Source organism: Propithecus coquereli, unplaced genomic scaffold (assembly GCF_000956105.1).
Source record: "Propithecus coquereli isolate 6110/MARCELLA unplaced genomic scaffold, Pcoq_1.0 Scaffold45, whole genome shotgun sequence".
Classification (NCBI taxonomy): domain Eukaryota; kingdom Metazoa; phylum Chordata; class Mammalia; order Primates; family Indriidae; genus Propithecus; species Propithecus coquereli.
This window is the reverse complement of record NW_012150285.1, coordinates 361,259-383,114: the sequence shown is the minus strand read 5'-3', so window position 1 is coordinate 383,114 and position 21,856 is coordinate 361,259. Positions and strand designations below refer to the sequence as shown.

At 32.3% G+C, this 21,856-nt stretch overlaps 1 protein-coding gene across 1 annotated transcript in view; it reads left to right on the top strand.

Moving 5' to 3' along the window:
• Window positions 1-21,856, top strand: part of SASS6 (spindle assembly 6 homolog (C. elegans)) — a 35,927-nt gene that overhangs the window by 5,685 nt on the left and 8,386 nt on the right. The window contains exons 3-14 of the mRNA XM_012654907.1: window positions 1,592-1,671; window positions 2,085-2,189; window positions 3,246-3,417; window positions 4,063-4,128; window positions 5,000-5,119; window positions 12,661-12,852; window positions 14,994-15,188; window positions 15,296-15,385; window positions 15,462-15,641; window positions 16,000-16,081; window positions 16,685-16,821; window positions 18,685-18,813. Of these exons, the coding sequence (XP_012510361.1) occupies window positions 1,592-1,671; window positions 2,085-2,189; window positions 3,246-3,417; window positions 4,063-4,128; window positions 5,000-5,119; window positions 12,661-12,852; window positions 14,994-15,188; window positions 15,296-15,385; window positions 15,462-15,641; window positions 16,000-16,081; window positions 16,685-16,821; window positions 18,685-18,813 (1,548 nt within the window). The remainder of the gene's footprint in view (window positions 1-1,591; window positions 1,672-2,084; window positions 2,190-3,245; window positions 3,418-4,062; window positions 4,129-4,999; window positions 5,120-12,660; window positions 12,853-14,993; window positions 15,189-15,295; window positions 15,386-15,461; window positions 15,642-15,999; window positions 16,082-16,684; window positions 16,822-18,684; window positions 18,814-21,856) is intronic.

Below are 21,856 nucleotides of genomic sequence, written 5' to 3'. Positions count from 1 at the left end.
ATCTTACTTTATAGTTTTGGACCATTTTGTAACTGTTGCAAATCTAGGGTGGTGGAATCTACTTAACAACTAAAAGATAATTATACCATATATTTCTAAAGCGTACAAGAAGAATTTCAGGTGACAGTCTCCTTAGGTTTGCCCGGTGTACTTAAAAGTTGCTAGAGGAGCTGGGTGTGGTGGCTCTCATCTGTAATCCCAGCTATTTGGGAGGCTGAGGCAGGAGGATCACTTAAGGTCAGGAGTTCAAAACCAGCCTGATTTTGTAAGACCCTATCTCAAAAAAAAGTTGCTGGAATATACACATATATTGCTGCCTTATAGAATTGGCATTTCTTGTTGTAAATATGCGAACAGAATAAATTGGAGTACTGCAGGGAGATTTTCTTGAATGTTTTACTTTACCTTTTGAAGAGAGGCATTTAAATCATCAGTCCCATATGATGTTAAAAAGTATGAGTCATTAACAGAATGAAGGATACAGAATAGACAGCTAAGAAATACAGCATGTTTTCTCTGTATCATAGCTTTCCCTGAACATATTCAGGGACCTAATAGTAGTAGTAGATTTAGTTTTTTTAATAGCATACTGGGGTGAATTTCAAGAAATACTTAAATAGAAGCTGCATAAGAACAAGGCATTCTGAGGCAGAGCAAATACCCAGATTGCTAATTTCCCCATACTTTTTACATGTTATTCCTCATGCCTGCTGTACCTCTTCATTTTCTAGCTATACTCATAGGTGGTTTAGATTTTTCTAGGACCTTAGGAGTTCCTCAGTAGCAATGAGTAGATTTATTTTATTTAGCAATGAGTAGAATTTTATGAAATAAAATTCAGGTTATTCTTAACCTGAATGCTTAGTTCTTTATTAGTCTTATGTCATCTTGTAGCTATACCCTGTTTTCCTTGCACCAGTGTTCTCTGAAGTACGTAATTTTGGCGTACTTTTTGCCAACTTTAGCTGCTATGATGATCTGCCACACTATAAATGTAACTACCTGGAAACTTTTTTTATGAAAGGTACCCACTTCATTTGAGACTGAAAACAGATGGGGTTCCATATCAGTGGCCACCTGGAGTAGGAGAGAATAGGCTCTTCGGAAGCAGCGCTGGCAACCTGTCACCTGACACCCCTGTCCTCTGCCTGACAGACAAAAGCTCCTTTTTTTTCCTGGATGGATGATTGTTTGTCAGTTCTGCTAATATGTTTGCCACTTTCGAGAGGCCACACCAGTTAACTTGAGGGAAACTGAAAATATAATTGAATGGTATATTCATACATATAGAATGTTTTTGTCATTGTGTCAGCAAGGGACTGGGTCTAAATTTTCTTAAGCCTTCAACTCTTAGCATTTAATTAACTTCTACAGACCTCCGTGTGGCTCTCAAGGAGCAGAATATCTACCCCCATTTAAGATTCTAGCTCTCTAAAGACTAATAAAAACAGCAGCATCAGAACACAAAGCTATCTGAAGTATAAACTCTGATACATTGATGTTATTGGATCATTTTACTTCCAAGAAGAAAGAAATTACTCTAAAAGCCAAATCTGCTGAAAACATTAAAAAACAACAAACTTTCTTTTAGGACTTAGTTATCCGTCTGACTGATGACATGGATCCATTTTTTCTATATAACCTTGTTATATCTGAGGAAGATTTTCAAAGGTAACTAATTTTTTTTCTCATCTTATATTTAATCTAGGAATAAGTAAATTTCTAAGTTTTATGAATGTATTGGCACTGTTCTCTTTGAAACACATACCTATTAGGAACATTTAGTTATTTTGGAGAATATTGGACTATTTGTACTGTAATTAGGGTATTTTTGAAAATAAATATGGATTATCAGAATTCTGCCTAAAACAACTCAGAAATTTAGAGCTTTAGCTAAATGTATTGACCTTTTTCCTCTCATTGAATAAGTTTTATAAAAATCAAAGTTCCCTAACTTAGTTCTTGATTATGATAGATGTTCAGTGAATAAAAAAAAATCTTTCAGAGTGTTAATTATAATTAAAGATAATTAAATTTGAAGTAATTACATTTTTAAAAAATTTCTCTTCCTGTCTTCTGTATAGCTTAAAATTCCAGCAAGGTCTTCTGGTAGACTTCTTAGCTTTCCCACAAAAATTTATAGATCTCCTTCAGCAGTGTACTCAAGAACACACCAAAGAAATTCCAAGGTAAGTCACATAAGAACGCTACATTATTAAACTTCTTTCAAGACATATTCTTCAAAAGATAAGTTGATGGCAAAATATTTTCCATGTATTATAAGTACACCTGTTTATTTTTAAAACTGGAATTAGGGCTTCATTAAATCTCAGACTTTAAAGAATCTTGATTAAAATCAGAAATACTTACCTCTTAATTTTCATGTTTTGACATAGCCACTAAAGTTATTTGAACTATTTAACACATCAAGTATCTGTTTTTATAATGATCTGGGAAAAGGAGAAGAATAAGATTTTGTGTGTGTGTGTGTATGTGGTGCCTTATCATGTCATTGTAAAGTTTACCATCAACTTTTATTTATTGGTTTCATGATTGTTGTTGAATCAATTATTTCATTAGGAACTACAAAATGATGCTTTTCTAAGCTGGATGTGGTGGTGGCGTGTGCCTGTAGTCCCAGCTACATGGGAGGCTTGAGCCCAGGAGTTCAAGGCTGTAGTGAGCTGTGTTGGTGCCACTGCACTTCAGCCTCAGTGACAGTGAGACCCTGTCTCTAAATAAATAAAAATAAAGAAATAATAAAGTAAAATTTTTAAAAAATATTCTTTTCCAAATCTGTCACTTCCCATATTTATTTAAGCGTAATTCTTCCATAAAGAAGAACTTTCCCTCATCAATTGGGGCTATTTAATTACTCTGAAAAGTCATGTAGGAAAGGATAAATGCTTAATTTTGCTTTTAAATTGTCAATTTTTAGAGTTAAGCTGGTACTCCAGTTACTTCTGTGGTGTTCAATGAGTTTTTGTTTTTAATTTTTGCTTTCTCTCTCATTTGTCTCTTATTATGAACTTATGGACTTTTATATATTTACTGTGTTTCAATCAATCTTTTTTCTGTTTTTTGCCCAATTTATCTTGTCTTTTACCATTGGAAGTCCTTCATATTGGCCCCTATGTTTTCAATATGTGCCCTTTCCTGATTTTTCCAAGTAGTGGAGCTTATGATTCAATGAGACAGTTTCACAATTTCATAAATGTGTTATAATGCAATATTTCTTTTCAAAGGTTTTTACTACAGTTAGTTTCTCCAGCAGCTATTTTGGATAACTCACCTGTATTTTTAAATGTGGTAGAAACAAATCCTTTTAAGCATCTTACACACCTCTCACTAAAACTTTTACCTGGAAATGATGTGGAGATAAAGAAATTTCTAGCAGGCTGTTTGAAATGTAGCAAGGTAAGATTTAAATTTGTTATTCTTTTAAAATAAGTAACAAATGTCTTCACTACATCACTGAAGAGTTATATTGCCATAAGTTTTTGTTTTCTAAATAAAGTTTCATAACATGTAGTGAATTTATTTTATTTTATTGTTTTTCATTTAGTTAAGGTATAACAAGGAGAGAATTGGAGCAGGAATTGAGAAACTTAGGTCGCAGGGTTGTTACTAATTTTCTGTGACTTTAGGCAGGTCACTTAAAGTCTTGTATCGTGGTTTCATCAACTGGTAGATATGTGTGGAAATATCTACCCTATCTAGGCCATCTTAAATGACATAAAATATATGAAAGTGTCTTCAAAATTACAAAGTGGTATGTAAGGTATATAGCACAAGGAAACAACATAGAGATGCTGCTTAAGAGTTTTTAGAAAGTCTTTTTAGTCAAATGCTCAGTGCATCTCAAACTTTAATGGTACACAGGTTATCTGGGGATCTTCTTAAAAATGTAAATTCTGATTTAGAAGATCTGAGATGGCGCCTGAGATTCTGCATTTCTAACAAGCTTCCAGGATGATGCTCATACTATATCTTGGTACACTGTGGGTAGCACAGCTACAGATGATTAAATTGTAAATTGCATTTTATTATTTTTATAAATAGGAAGAAAAATTGTCATTGACACAATCATTAGATGATGTCACTAGGCAACTGAACTTCACACAAAAGGTAATTAATATTTCATTGTTTTTGTAACTCATCCAGACATTGGCTCTGACTTTTTGACTCAATTCCAAGCTTTTGTGTAATTTTCTGTAAAAACATGCCACCATTGAATTTCCTCTCCATTTTATCACCTTTTACCTGCCAGTTAATTATCTTAATCTCATGCTTTTTCTTTTATTAATAGATGTTTTATTCCACCCAAACATTTCTGTTATCTTCGATCTATGATATATTCCCTCCGAGTCTTCAGGAAATAAGATAATGTATAGTGTCTGTCATATATTAGTTCTCTACTCTCCTTTTACTCACCTCATTCCTCCAGCCTAAAATGGCTTTTCATTTCCTATCTTCTAAACCTTTCCCTTCCTTCTTTTATATTTAGAATTAATTCCTCTGATAGGCTGAGCATCATTTCAGTCATAGCTACCATATTTCTGCCCTTAGACCTTGAAATTGCAGGCTAAAGTGTCTGATAAGCTGCATGGCTTCAGGCAGAAAATATCCCTGTACAACATGGCCCTTTTGGGGACTTTGTTACTTACTGGGTTTTATGTATAATAAGTGAACTACTCCTTATAACTGACTTGCTCCATCCTGAGTTGTGTTATTTCTTAATGCCAGAGGAGAGGATTTGGTGGTAAAGAGCCAGATTTAACTAAAAGCTTAAAGATAGTTAAGCTTCACCTAAGATTGTTTTTATTCTAATCTTGATTTTCTCAAATTCAAAAATCTGTGTAGGAGAAGGCTTTTGGTATGTCCTGAAGAGCTGTAATTTTGTTTTCTTTAATAGCCTTGTAAATATTGCTATGTTATAATCAGAATTATAACCTATTCAGGAGACTGTGTTAATATTTTATATTGAACTCTGTTATAGACATTATCAGAAAAAATCCAAGAATTAGATAAGTTACGGAACGAATGGGCATCACACACAGCAGCATTGACAAATAAGCACTCTCAGGAACTAACAAACGAGAAGGAAAAAGCCTTGCAGGTAAGAATGTTAAAGGAAACTGAAAAAATATTTTTTATTACTGTTGGCCATTTTGTTAATTTTAAAATTGATGTATTTTTGCTTTAAATTTTTCAAATATTACAGAAGTATATAAAATAAAAATTGAAAGTCTTTCTTTCAAAGTCTTACTACTCAGAGATAACCTATAAACATTCTTTTAATGTATTATTTTTTTAACTTTTCTACATGTTCAACCTAGAAACGTGTAGATAGAGAAACTTTTGTAGGTTGTACTAGAGAAACTTCTCTAATAACAAACTTATAGAAACCATCCCTGAAAGTATGGTCTTTGAATAAACATTTTCATGTGTGTTTTTCAGACTTTTCTCTATATGTAAATCATATGTAATTTATAACATTTGTTTATAAACTTATATAATTATAAATATATATCATTTAAATTATAATTTAGATAGACATATATGTACACATATAGTAGGTTTTGGTTTTGTTCTATACTAATGGGGTCTTATTGGATATATTGATTATAACTTTTTTTTTCAGTTAACATGACATCATAGATATCATTCTGTATCAGTTCAGATACTCCTTTTTAGTGGCTACATAGTATCCATTGTTTGGATATAACTTAATTATTTAAGTACTTACCCAAAATTTTGGTTATTGCAAACAATACTGCAATGAATGTTTCTTGCAAACAATACTGCAATGAATGTTCTTTGTCTCTAGAAGTGAAATTGCAATGTATCTATATAAAATGTTGATGGATACTGCGCAGTTTTTGCCCAAAAAGGTTGAATCAAATGGAATCCAATCCCAAAGATACTGTGTGAGGATACTTATTTCCCCATGTTCTTGACATTATTATTAACCTTCTTAATATTTGCCACCTGAGAGGTGGTAAGGTAATACTTGTTTTAACTTATATTGCTTTTATTTTTAGTGAAGATAAACATCTTTTAATATGACTTTTGACCATTTTTGTTTCTTCTGTGGATTACTTTTTAATATTTTTTGCTCCTTCTTTCTGTGTGGTCATTTCCTACTGCTTTGTAGTATGGATTTTTTTTTTTTTTTTACCTTTTATATTACAGCTTCTTTAATATTAAATTTTATTTTTTTATGTATTTTACCAGATTTTTGCTCCTAACAGTACAGCATGATGATTTTTTTATGTGTAGCTTCACCCAAATTATGATTCAGAAAATTTGACCACCTCTGTAGGTTCCCTTGTGTGCTTTCCTTTATCCATGTAATATTCCCACAGGAGATTATTATACTTCTGCCTTTTATCATCATTGATGAGTTTTGCCTGGTTTTGAATTTTGTTCAAGTGGAATCATACAATATGTGTTTTATGTAGCTTCCTTCACACAGCATAATATTTCTGAAATTCAATTATGTTCTAGTGTGTTTCTTTTTATTGTGTAGTATCCTATTATATGAATATACCATAATATATCTGTTTTCCTGTCAGTAGGCATTTGAGTTATTTCTGTTATTTTGCTATTATTAATTAAATCGCCATGAACATTCTTGTACATGTTTACTTGTGGACACATGCACTCATTTTTCTTGGGTATATATTAGTATTAGGCTGGATTCTAGTATAGGTGTATATTTAGCTTTAGTAGAAACCACTGAACAGTTTCCCAAAGTGGGTATGCAAGTTTACGCTGCCATTCTGTGGGTTTGTAATAATATCTCATTATAATGAACACTTTTTCATATACATATCGATCACTTGAATATTCTCTTGTGAAGTGCCCATTCAAGTCATTAGACCATGTTTAAATTGGCCTATTAATATTTTTCTCATTGATTTGTAGGACTTATTTGTATATTGTAGACATGAGTCCTTTTTCAGATATGCGCATTGGGAATATTTTCTGTCTATGGCTTGCCTTTTCATTTCTTAATGGTATAAAGTAAGGGTATTACACCTTATCTATCATGTGTATTATAAGCATTTTTCCCAGCCTATCATTTGCCATTTGCCAGTGTCTTTTGCCGTACGTACTACTACTTGTTTGAATGTCATCGAATCTGTCAGTCATTGCCTTTATGGTTTAAGGTTTCATTTTGTGTATGGAAAGCTTTTACCACCCCAAGGTTATGAAATATATTCTCTAATACTCTAGTTATTTTTATAATTTTCTTGCTATGGTTAGCTCTTTAATCTATTTGGAATATATTTTTGTAGAGTACAATATAAGGTAGATATTTTTGGACATTTAGTCATTTGTTCCAATACCATATTCCCCCAAAGATTTAAAATACTATCTTTATTATATACTAAATTCCTTTATGTACTTGGGCTTATCTCTGGACTGTTGTTAAGAACTGGTATCTTTAGAGTTTCCTCATTGAGTGGAGAGAGATATCTCTTCATTTATTCAGGTTGTGTTTCTTTAAAATAGGCTTATTTACTCTTTATTTCTCTCCCTACCTCCTTCCTTCTCTGTTTTTCTTTTATGGTTTTGTTAAACAATGTTTTGTCTAGGAATTTTACAGATTTTTGCTCTATAAATGGGACAGACCATCCACTCCCCTGCCTCCACCACTGTGGTTAAATTTATAATTGTTTGTTGCAAGTATATATTAATACCATATCCAGCCACATTACTAAATTTACATATTATTTCTAATTGTTTTGTAGTTTCTTAGGTTTTCCAAGTAGATGTATAAGTCAAAAAAATAGTAATTTGTTTCTTCCTAAGATTTGTGTCCTTTTTTTTCTTGTACAGAAAAGTGTTGAATAATAGTGGAATCCTTATCTTGTTCCAGTCTTTTTTGGTAAATGACTAAAATATCTCATCATTAAGTATGATGTTTTCTCTGCATTTGAGAGAGAAAGTTTTCTACTATTCCTTGCTTCCGGAGAGTTTTAATCCAAAGAATGCTAAGTCAGATGAGATGATTTTTGGGGGATCTAACCAAATAATTAAATCATTTTTCTTCTTTAATAGTTTAATAGATTATAACAATAGATTTCCAGATATGGAATCATCTTTGAAATCATCAAATAATGCTTAAATAGTCCTAGGGATTTTTAATATCCTATTGGATCAATTTGCTAATATTTAATTTAGGATGTTTGTATTTATATTCACAAGTGACATTGGTCTAAGATTGCCCTTGTCTCCTTATCTTAGTCTGCTTATTACAATTATGGGTTATAGAATTATACTAGTCTCGTGAGTTGAATGAAAACATTTTTCACTTTTCTCTGTGCTTTGAAACAGTGCAATAACAAGGAATTATCTATTCTTTGAAGGCCTGATGCAATTAGGCTTTTAACACCATTTGGATCTGACACACATTTGAGGCATTTGTCTTTAAGTTCTTTTACCATTTCCTCCATGGTTATGGATCTGTTTGAATTTTCAATTTTTTCTTGAGTTTTGTTAATTTGCATTTCCTTAGAAAGCCATGTATTTCATTGTAGAGGCTAAAGCAACTCCATCTTGGATGCTAATCCACCACGTTAACTTCTGATTAACCTCTGTTCTTAGAATGCATCTAGATCTCCACTTTATCTACTGTTACTGTACATCCTGCCCTGAGGCAGATTCACATAGCATTCTTTCCTCTCCCTGAGAGAGTTGACTTCAATTGTCCTACCCATCCCATCCCTATGGTGTATGATCCTGGGTCTGGGATCCACCATCCTGTCTTTCCTCCACCAGAGACACAGCTTCTGTTCATAAGTCCCTATTAAATGTTTCTTTCTGAGAAATGGGTGTGTCAGCCTTTTTCTCTGGCCTCTCAGCTTCCTTGGACTTTGGGGGAAGGTTTGCCTTTGTCTATTTATTATTTATTTTTGAGACAGTGTCTCACTCTGTCACCCAGGCTAGAGTGCAGTGGCGTCAGCTTACTCACAGCAACCTCTAACTTCTGGGCTCAAGCGATCCTCCTGCCTCACCCTCCTGAGTAGCTGGGAGTACAGACATGTATCACCACACCAAGCTAATTTTTCTATTTTTAGTAAAGATGGGGACTTGCTCTTGTTCAGGCTGGTTTCGAACTCCTGGCCTAAAGGGATCCTCCCACCTCGGCCTCCTAAAAAGTGATAGAATTACAGACATGAGCCACCACACTTGGCCTGTTTGTTTATTTTTTAAGATTTCTAAAAAGATTTTTGAGATGAGGTTTTGCTGTGTTGCCCAGGTTAGACTTGAAGTCCATATCTCAAGCAGTCCTCCTACTTCAGCCTCCCAAGTGGCTGGGACCATAGGTACGTGCCACTGTGCCCAGCTATCATCTATGTATTTAAATGTATTAGTACACTGTCATACATACTGTCTTACGGTTTTTTAAATCTCCATGTCATTTCTCTTATGTTCTTATTTGTTTTGTCTTTTTTATGAGACTAGATGGTTTGACTATTTTTTAGTGTTTTTGAAGAACTAGTTTTTTATTTATTAATTTTTGTACTCTTCCTCCCCCCCCCATTTTATTCATTTCTGTTATTTACTATCTTTTCGGAGGCTTGATTTTCAAACAAGTTAGGTACTAAAAGTTCCTTTCTGAATCCATTTGTTTAAAACTCCAAAGTGACCAAAAGATTTGTTTGCATTCCCTATTGTATTTTCCTTTTGCTTTTTTCTTTTTGTTTTTTTGTTTTTTCAGACACAGATTTCACTCTGTCCCTCAGACTGGAGTGCAATGATGTAATCATAGCTCACTATTGCCTCCCAACTCCTGAGTTCATGCATCCTCCCACCTCAGCCTCTCGAGTAGCTGGGACCACAGTCATGCAGCACCACACCCGGCTAATTTTTAAATTTTTTTGTAGAGACAGGGTCTTGCTATGTTGCCCAGCCTGGTCTCAAACTCCTGTCCTCAGCAATCCTCTTGCCTCAGCCTCCTGAGTAGCTGTGATTATAGATGTGAGCCATCATGCCCAGCCCTCATTGCATTTTCTTAATAGGTTCGTCAAGCAGTCTTTTGGGAGTTTAAAGCCAGGCCAACACTTTTCTTCCTGCTGATAGACATTCCATAGGATGGTAGTTGTAAAACTTCGATGTGCATGGGAATCACCTGGAGGGCCCATTAAAATACAGGTTGCTGGGCCCCATCCCCAGAGTCTCTCTAGGTCTGGGGTAGAGTCCAAGAACTTGATTTTCTAATAGATTCCCAAGTGATACTGATAACTTTGGTAACCACTGCCATAGAGTACTGTTTCCCAAATTAGACCAATTTCATGACTATATATAGAAATCTGTCGAGGCAAACTGCTTCCCATTTTTGATGATTTCCATAAGTGTCATGGAGAATATAATGACTGTATTTCTGCATTTGCCACTTCTCTACTCAAATGGACATTAAACCTATGGTACCATCTTTAGGGCATTTGAAAAGTTAGGGCAAATTTGATTGGTGCATATTTTTTCTTTACGTTTATACTTATTTTGCGTGTTTTCATCATATCCCTGCTTTTAAAAATATACTCAATAGTCTTAATTATTTCTGTATTGATTTCTCTTTTTTATAGCAGCTTATTTTCTGTGAGGAAAGTTCTGGCAAGAAGCAGAATCACCCATCTTCCTTTTATGTATTATTTTCTTGATCCTGACTTCTCTGTTTTATTCACTTTTCTTTTTCATAGAATTTTCTATTAGTCTTTATTTTCCAATTCTTAGCATTATAAATCCATCCTCCAAATATTTTCATCTAATGTTCTTCTAAAACTACTGTGTGCTCTTTTGATTAAAGCCTCTGTAGAATATTCTTTTGGCAAATATTGCTTCCACCTCTACCAATGCTCCCTTTTCTGTTTGGCTTGATTATTTTGCTATAATTCTGAAACTATCCCTTCAAAAATTATTTTTTCTTTCAGAGTAGAAATATTTTTCTTATGTATTTATTCTAAAAATATTCAGATGATTCAGACAGGAACAAAGTAGAAAATGCAAACTTTGTAATCCTATCCCTCACACTTTCTTGTTTAAACAAAAATCCCTGGGATCCTAATAATTGCTAGGGTAAAACCAGTTCTTTATTTTTACTGCCTTTGGCCGCCTCTACCTTTAGTTAGTGTCTTTATCATCTTTACCAGTTTGCTCTGTTTTTTCTTTTTCTTGATTTTTCTTCTTCAATGTGTTTGCCAAGATTTTTTCAATTTTATGTAGCCTTTTTTCTGTTTTATCTCTTTTTGCCCCTCTCCTCTCTCCTTTCCAATTTTCCAGAAATGAAGGAATTCCTGAAGTAATAATGTAAAATTCTCAAAGCATTTTATTAGAGAGACACTCTCCTGTACTAGTGCTAAGAATTTTGAATGGATATAACTTTTCTGGAATGCAGTTCTGGAACTTATATCAAGCTTTATATTTGTTTATATTCTTTAACCTGTAATTGATCATAAAGAAATAATGCGAATTTTGGGTGTACATATATGTACAAAAATATTAATCATAGTTTTATTTTTAATTGTGAAATATTAGAAAATGTCCATAATTGGGCAGGAGTTAAATGAATTATGGAGTAACCATGGAATGGAATGTTATGCAGCTATTAAAGTATTTACAGAAAAAAAAGAAAATATTTACAGAGAGTTTTTTAAAGATGTGAAATGATGCAAATGCTGAGGAAATAAAAATCATAATTAAATTTTATAAATAGCTTGATCTTAATTCATTAAATTTAAATATGTATATTGTGTGTGCATGTGGGATGTCAATGTAAGTGCATAAATGACTGGAAAGAAATATTCCTAAATATTAGGAGTAACTCCCTGGATGGGATTATGGGTTATTAGTGATTTCCCTTTGTGCCTTTAGGAGCATATTTAACTTTTTTTTCTTTTTATTGCAAAATATTAAGGAGGTACAAATGTTTTTGTTACACAGATACACTGTATAATTTTTTTTCTTTTTATTTCAAAGTGTGTTTAACTTTCATAATCAGAAAAATAGACTATTTTTTAAAGGTATTCATGATTTGATAGTGTTCATTAACAGAAATTATTAAGATAGGTTTGTGGTATGATTTAGACAGGCACTAGAGATTGCACAGTTATAATTATGTTCAAATTTTATTGTTGGTAAAATGTGACAACTAAATATGAGATTGGCCTGATGAACAAACATTGCTGATTTTACAATTTTAGGTATTTTTCCATTGTAAAACATATTAATATATACATGTACTGAGTGTAAAAAAAGGAAACACTGTAATAGTGTTTAAAGCAAAAACTGAAAGTTCTATATACCTGTTCATTTTTTTTTTAACACAAGTACATTCATACTATATATACTATTTTGCAGTTTGCTTTTTTTACTGAATCATATATCATTCTTCCCTTGATGACTATTACTTTTAAACATATGTAGGTTTAGGAGAAGCAGAAGTGATGAACAAGATCATTGTGGTAAATTTGCCTTTCTTGACCTTACTTTCTCTTACATGAAATTCATAATTGAAAATAGACCCTTTTAAAAACAGGGACATCTAATAATTATAAAGAAGAAATTACAGTTTTTTCCAAAATGGTTTTGTATTTGTATTTCTGATTTTTTTCCTTTGAATTTTGGTACTATGTTTTTATTATATAATAGGCACAGGTTCAATATCAACAGCAGCATGAACAACAGAAAAAAGATTTAGAAATTCTCCATCAACAAAACATCCACCAGCTACAAAACAGAGTGTCTGAGTTAGAAGCAACTAATAAAGACCTAACCGAAAGAAAATATAAAGGAGACTCCACTATTAGAGAACTTAAAGCAAAACTTTCTGGCGTCGAAGAGGTATTGAATGTTGTGGGTTTTTTCCCCTTCCAATTTAAAAGACTGCTTTAATTTGGTCACTTTATTTTAATTTGATTACTTTATTGCTTATGTGGGGTGGGTGGTCCTCTGGATGCTCTGCATGGCTCTCTTGTGGGGTTAGGGTAATCTGTTCAGACAATGCAAAGAAAACTGAGAATCTGAAATTTGATAAAAAGGCTAATTCAGAATAGAACGATGGTGAACTTGGATATTTTTAGTTAACGACTTATGAAACAGCATACTGGAACAGCTCTAGGATTCTTGAGTGTATTTTTAATATTAGTGTGGCGTCTGTCTCTCATAGGGTGTCAGTGTTGACAGGGGTGGTTCTTTCCCTCAGCCAACTCAACATATCATACAATTATATGAAGTTTACTGTCAAGTAATAATAATGATAATAGTAATAGTAAAGATAATAGTTATTGCTTTCTGAGCATTTGTTATGTGATAGGTGTATATTAGTGCATTTAATTATAACAGTTCTTTAAGGTAAGTTCTATTATTATACTGATTTTATAGATGATGAAACTAAGGTACAGAGACATTAAATAACTTGCGTAAAGTCACATAGCCAGTAAGTGGAAGCCAAGGATTGGAACCCATCTGTTATTTGCCTGTCTTTTTTATTACCTTGTTCTCTCAGGCAACAAAGAAATTTTTAAAATTGTGCCGTTATGGCACATTTGTTGATGCTTTGCCACTGATGATAGACTGTGTAGCATTATTATACATTATTGTCATATGAATTATCAGGAAATATATATAGATTTTCAAAGTCTATCATATTTAAATAGAAAGATCACCAGTGTTATTCTAGTTCACAAGACTTTTCCACTTCCATTTCTCCAGACTGTCCTGCTTAGAAGCTCTAATGTCTGATCAATTTTATGTTCAGATCCTCATAGTGTTTTGCCCCAACAATAGACGTCTTCAGTTTTTCCTGCTTACACCCTTCACATCGGTTAGTAAAACATTTCAGACTTCATGGTATATTGGTTGTCTAAAAGATTCATTATAATCCTATGTGATTTCTTCTATCTCAGCCCTGAAACTGGCCAGGATATAGACAGTCTTCATTCTGTTGATTTTTGTATAATCTAATCAAAATATATCTTCCAAGATTTACATAAGACTTACAAATAATGAGTCCTGGGAAGTTTTTTTTTACTTCTGAGTATTCATTAGCTTTCTTAAATTATACTCTTTAGGCATTACTGCCCTAAAAATAACAATTGCTACTATCATTTATTGAATATTTACTATATGCCAGCCAATGTGCAAGGCAATTTAAAGATTTTTATGAAGATTAAATGAAATAATTTATTAAGTATTTGTTATCATTTCTGTTGTACAAATGAGGGAACTGAGGTTTAGGGAGATTAAGTAATTCTCAAGATCACAGAACTTAAATTCTATTTGATTCTATGCTCCTAAAACCACTACAGTATAATACTGTAAAATTAATTTTTTAAATTTTTGTTAAAGACTAAAACTAGGAATACTATACTGAACTGTGTGTATCAGCAACATTTGAGTTAGTATTAGCTGATTGAGAAGTGATCTATTTTAGATTTTTTGACAATCTATTTTTAATTAACAATTGTCATTTGTGCTTCAAAGAGTGAACCAAAAGGAAATTCAGAAATGTTGACTTATTTATTGACGTGGAAAGATATTTGTAATGTATTAGGTGAAGAAGATAGATTATAAATTGCACAGTAAGAGCCTTTAAAAAAAAGTCTGTAGATAGAAGCAACAGAGAAAAACGTTTACTCTAGATTGTGGCTCTCATCCTTGGCTATCCTTAGAATCAGTTGGGGAGACATCAGAAAATTCTTGTTACAAGTTTTTAAAAGTTGTAGTAATTTATTCACGAATCAGGATTGTTTTATATTCCCTTAATATGGTTGAATTAAATAGTAGTGTATTTTATAATTGTATTCTAAATCTATAAGTTATACATATCATAGAGATGCTTTCATGTTTTTTAAGAAACAATATGAATTAGAACTTTAAAATTATTAAAGACATTTTTGATATTTTAAAGATCTTAACTGTAAATAACTAGACCAGCCAATTTCTCTTTTTCATAATGTATAATTTCTTTTTTCCCCTTCTAGGAGTTGCAGCGAACTAAGCAAGAAGTCCTCTCTTTGCGAAGAGAAAATTCTACACTAGATGCCGAATGCCACGAGAAAGAAAAGCATATTAATCAGCTACAAACAAAAGTGGCAGTTTTAGAACAGGAAATCAAGGATAAGGACCAGCTTGTTTTAAGAACAAAAGAAGCATTTGATACAATCCAGGAGCAGAAGGTCTACTTTTAAATTTTTCTAAACAAAATGATCATATTTATAAGTGATGCTCTTCCTACATAAACACAAATGCCCTAATTATTCATGTTTTTAAAAATACATATCAGGTGGCCTTAGAAGAAAATGGGGAGAAAAATCAAGTACAGCTAGGAAAACTTGAAGCTACAATAAAATCATTATCAGCAGAACTTCTGAAGGTTTGTTTTTAAACTTTAGTAGAATATTAATATTTCATCAGCTTATGTAGAGATATACATATCAGCTCTTTTACAGGCAAATGAAATTATCAAGAAGTTACAAGGGGATCTGAAAACTCTAATGGGTAAGTTGAAACTGAAGAATACAGTTACTATTCAGCAGGAAAAACTCTTGGCTGAGAAGGAGGAAAAATTACAAAAGGAGCAAAAGGAATTACAAGATATTGGACAGTCTCTTCGAATTAAAGAGCAAGAGGTAGTTAATATTTTATATTTTTGATTGTTACTATTTTATTTCCTCAGATGTATTTTTAAAAATTTCTACTTTGTTATATTAGTGGCTTTGGCATTTTTTAAAACAAAAGAACACTAGATTTAGCAGAAGTTAATAACCTATTTCAGTTTGAAAAGTTAATTATCATGACTCAAATACCTTGATTGCTCAATATCTATATGTATATACACACATAAATATTTTATTACAAAGTTGAGCTAATTCCTTTATTCTCATTTAATATTAGTATTTAATTATTTAATTAATAGTATATGCATTTCTTCAGTTTTTATTTAATCTTTATTTTGTTTGACTTACTGTGAGGATTGGAATATTTCAGGTATGTAAGTTACAAGAACAATTAGAAGCTACAGTTCAAAAACTTGAAGAAAGCAAACAGCTTTTGAAAAATAATGAAAAGTGTAAGTATGTTACATTTATATGTAAATGAGATTTATAGTTTTCTTAACTTGAAAATTTTATTTGAATTCATAAAAGTGTGGGTAAATCAAGATATTGCTATATATAAATAATTTATGCTTTCAATATGCTATCTTAATATCTTTGCTATAGTAAATTATATCAGTTGCCCAGTAAAATAGTTATCATCATTATGAAGAAAACCATATCCCATGTGTCAGTAACCCAAAATTAAAACTACTTAATATGTTGAATATAATTTATTGTTTAAATTCTTCACTACTCCTTTTTAAAAATTGCTGTTTACCTAATAGTAACAATATGAATTGTGTGAAACTAAAATATAAGATTAAGCTTCTAACGTTTTTCTCAGTTTCTAGTACCAGAAATATGTGCTTCTGAAAATAATAGAAAAAGGAGTCCTGTGTGGCAGTTGCTAAAAATAAGAATCTTTAATTACAAACATTTAGGTGAACCTATATTGTTCTCCTGTGATGTAAGGTCATTGTAAAAACTTATAATTTTAAAAATCTTAATAAAATTGCTTAAAATGATTAAAAAATAAAAATAGTCAAATTACCTTGACTTTTGCTCTTTTATTTAAGTAATCACATGGTTAAATAAAGAACTAAATGAAAATCAGCTAGTGAGAAAGCAAGATGTATTGGGACCTTCTACTACCCCACCTGCACATTCTAGCAGCAACACAATCAGAAGTGGAATTTCTCCTAACTTGAATGTGGTAAGATTAAAATAAGGTATAAGTGATCTTAGTGAATTTTCGGAAACAAAAGTATTCCCAGATTGTTGGGAAGTTTCCATGACTTAAGGTGTTGGTACCAATACAGGCTGAAGTCCTACAATTATTAGCACTGAAGTAAAGTTTAAGTTGCCCCTGAAGTGGCACAAAGGCACACTTGCTTTTAACAAAGAGGCCGTGTTTCAAGGGCACACTTCATAAACTTTACTGGGTATAGAAATCATTCAGTACTAACTAAGGTAATGCCAAATATGCTGAAAAGCTTTAAAATATACACATAATATATTTAGGAGACTTCAAGAAGAGAGAATTTAGGGTTTGGGCTCAAGGAACTATGATAGAGAAAGCCCAAACTGAAGTCTGTCAGAAAAAGAGAGGGAAAAAGAAAAAGAAAAGCTCTGTGAGCAGGATTGTCAGCTCTAGATTCTAGAAGAAACTGGTATGAGATGTAAGCTTTTTAGCTCCCAGAACCGGGTCTTTTGCTTTTTCCTTGCAAGAAAAAAGGGAGAATAAGAAAAGTAGCTCTTTACATTCAGAGATGTCCTGCTACTATCAGGTGGCTAGGCCTAGGTGCTGCTGCTAGGAGCTTGCCTAGTGCTCACAGATAGGCTTGGGGGCTCTCCTGCTGAACATAACAATTTCATAGAATATCAACATCAGACAAGGCTGCTCTGTGACCGGGATGGATCAGGACAAAACTAAGGCTACTCCATAACTGTGTGTGAACACAGACACAAATATGAACATTTTTAAACCACAAAAATGGCCACACATCCTCTTCTCCTGGCTAACATGAGTGGCTGCTGCTTCTTAACTGATTATAGCTTTGGCTTTAATACATTCCTTCTCCCTTATGAGATAGGATTTATTCAGATACTCAGTCATATATTTATTCCCACTTTCTGACAGCTTCCAATCCGTAGCAAAGCCCTAGTTTCTTAAATGTTCTCTTAAATCACCTATCATTGTCTAAATCCATAAAGTAAGTTCCATTTAATACCCACTTACTGAGACACCCTGTGGTTCTCCATGGTGTGCAGTTTCTCTTGTTACAAGGAGGAATAAACCCAGCTTGTACGTCTATATAGGTGGGTTCCTGGTGGTCTTTGGCTGGAAGGCATTGGTAGAGGGTTTCAAATTCAAATACCTAATTGAATTTTTAATCTACTCTGGTAAATGAGATAGTACTAAGTGTCTAAAGAAGGGAAAGAATTGCTGCTAAATTGGAAAAAGGTACAGAAGTGCTTGAGTCCAAATTATAAACTTGAAAAAATTTAACTGGCTTAATCTTGAATGACTGATGATAGACAGCTATGCGAAAGGTATTTTCGTTGTACAGCCATTGGATTGTACAAATGCTTCTTAAGATTTGTGTTTCAGTTGGTCTCTTATAAAAATAAACTGTTTTTATAACATTGGTTAATAGAGATGCCAGTATATTGAAAATTAGTATAAAGCCAATTATTGTCTCAATTAGTCCATTTAAGAACACTGATCTTTTTATTCAGTTTGGCAGAAAATTTTTATTTTATCTTTGATTGGCCTATTGATCTATGACTCCACATTCTCAATTCCCCTGCTTTTCAGGAACCCTAGAATAAAACAAGGTGGTTCAGAAGTCTTTGTTTTAACTAACTACAAAAGCAGGTCTGGTAGTTTATTTTATCCAAGCTTGCGCAGCCACTCGAAAAAACCATCTGGTTCAAACGTATCATAAACAAATTGGCCTCTGAGATAGTGCCCTTAATTGTTGGTTATTATAACACATGCTAATGCCTCCTGATTAACAAATACTATTTAGAATTAATTTCTCATTTTTAATCATTTTTATGTTTTTATTTTTAGGTTGATGGTAGACTAACTTACCCAACTTGTGGGATTGGCTATCCTGTCTCCTCTGCATTTGCATTCCAAAATACCTTTCCTCATTCGATATCTGCCAAAAATACCATCCACCCGGTTTCAGGACCAAAGGTAGCCAAATTAACTAATATTTTTTCTGGAAAAATACAGCAACTTATTAGCATACAAATATCTTTTATCTTTTATAAGTTCATTGTTTACTTGGTCAGTTGCTAAATATTAGGTAACATTAAATTGAATACATTACTGAATAGTATATATGTTTATAGAAATATATGTGCTATATTTCTTGAGTCACTATAATTTGTAAAAGACTGGATTATCAGTCTACTTAAACCTTATTTCTAATCAACCTCTCCATTTTTATTCATTCTTCTGCTTATATGAATATATTCTACAATTCTCAAGCATAACTAGCATTACTGACTAGGATATACTGCTGGAGTATTAGCTCTGGTAACATTTTTGGATTTTGTTGCCAGAATTTAAAGCTCTGGTGTAGGGCAGGCTTATGTCAAATTCTACAGTGTAGTTCTGGCAACATTATCTTAAAAAGTGTATGACTAGCAATCCCTCCAACCCTTGATTTATTTGTTAAGACTTTCTTCTACCCACTTGAGTTCTTCATCATCACTATTATTACTAATGTCTTAGTTTTTATATATATATATATATTTATAGATAAGTAAAGGAATATATATTGTTTTCATATGTATTACAATTTTATTTTCATAATAATTTAATACACCCAGATTAGTCACTGCTTTTATTTTTATTCCTAACTTCAGGTCTAAGTTGATTTTTTCCTACATCATGGAAACAAACATTTATGAAAAAAGTATTTTATAAAAGATAGAATTTAAGACTTTGAAACTGGTATTATAAACTCTTTATCAAATTAGGTCTGGCTCTTCTAAAAATAAGTTGGCTGTGTTGCTTAGGCATGTGCTCTTTTTTAGCCATATCCTTATTAATTATCTGGAGCTATAGAGAATTCTGAATGAAATGAGAATTAAACCTGAGTTTTTGTGCTTAGACTACTGTTATGTAAAGAATATTTTCTGGCATTTAATCGGCTCTTCATGCATTGCTTTTTAAGGAGAATTAGATACATGCATTCAAAAGAATACTATTATTCTATGATAAATATCAGTATACGCAAGTGTGATTACATTTGGGATCATTTTTTTCCTTGAGAATTATGATGGAATTCACAGTTTTTTTATTTTAAGCAACTTTCCAGGAAAAAAAAATATATATAAAATGTACACAATGAGGACAAGATCTACGATAGTTGCCTACTTGGTAGGACAATATGACTTATAAAATAATGAAATTACGTTTCTTATAAGTATTGTGGAATCACAGGAATCATTATAACAAGAATATTCTTAAACATAGGAGCAAGACTTTGTGTTTTTTATATAATTGCTCTCCATCTTCCTTTGATCATGTATTCCCAACAGTCAGAAAAAAACCCTAAAACAAGCAAAACACTTTGACCTCTAATTCATGAATATTTATGAATTTATGCATATACTGCTGAAATAGTTTATTATATACAATATAATTTAGTAGTTAAGAAAGTGGAATCTGATGTTAAACTTTAAATCCTGCTTCTATCAATGTAAAGTTGAGGAAGCCACTAAAAAACAAACAAACAATATCCTACTCTTAGGCTTCGTTTCCCCACATGTAAAATGGAGTGATAATTTTCTCTACCTTACTGGATTATTGAGTTAAATGAATTGATGTATTTGCTCAGAATAGTGCCTGATACATGATAAGTGCTCCATAAATGTTATCTACTATTATTAATAATAAAATGTATTCAAAAATAGAAATTAAAGAATGAGATTAAAAATGGATATAAATTGAAGTTATAAGATTTTCTTCTCCAGCCTCAATGGATGGTCTTAATCACTGCCTACTTTAGTGGCCATTGGTGTAGGTAGTTGGTTTTTTTTTTGTCTTTTTGAGACAAGAGTCTTGCTCCATTGCCTGGGCTAGAGTGCAGTGGCATCATCATAGCTCATTGCAACCTCAAATTCCTGGGCTGAAAGGATTCTCCTGCCACAGCCTCCCAAGCAGCTGGGACTATAGGTGTGCAAAACCACACCAAGCTAATTTTTCTATTGATTTAGGCAGGCTTGTGCTAGCAGGTATGGTGATTAAAACATGTTCTTTTTAGTTACAATTTAAAAAAATATTTTATTTTATAACATTGAACCTATAATATACTTGATGTATTAAAATGTTACTGTCAAAGATTTAGTGTATTTAAGTAGATGTTTAACTGTGAGGATGTAAAATAACATTAGAAGTTGATATAGGCAACAAACAAAGTCATGCCAAAAGAATCCATAAGAGTATTTTTAAAAATTGTGCTGTGCTGACAAATAGAACAAACACTTGATATTTTAAAGCAAGATAGACAAAATTACTTATTTTTTCTCCTTTATTTTTGAAGACAGTAATAGCCAAGGATTCATTCATTCAATAAGTATTTAATGAATGTCTATTATGGCCAGGCATTGTTCTATTAACAGTTGCAGGAGATACAGTGTTGAATAAAATAAAGTGCCTGACACTCTGGTGCTTACATTTTGTGGTGAAATACCATTAGATAGTAAACTGTAAGATCTTTCAAACTGAACTGTTATTAAAGAGGATATATTATTTGATGTCAAAGAAAATACTTTGATTGAATCTTTTGATTAAATTCTTAGTCTTCAATGTCAAACATTCATCAAGGAAATTATGAAGTGTGTGAGAGATTTTTTGCAGTGAGAAAGGGGCCCAATGATTGATTTATTTATCTTGATAGTGTTTGGCCCACAGTGTGCATCCAAAAACAGATTTTTATCTAGAGATAGTATTACTCGGTTTGATTAACCACCTCATTCACTGGATGATTCTAAATTTCTGTTTATTTAGTATTAACTATTTTAAAAAATAGATAATGTATAAGAAGCTTCCAAAGGGACAAGAGGATATACTGTCTAAATGTCTGTACTGTGATCCCCATTCTCTCCTTAGAGAAAAATATTTTGAAATTTCTTGTGATACATTCCAAAAATATTTAAAGCATATACAAGAATATATGTGCATGCATATATACATATGTATGTTCATATATATATATATGAGTGTC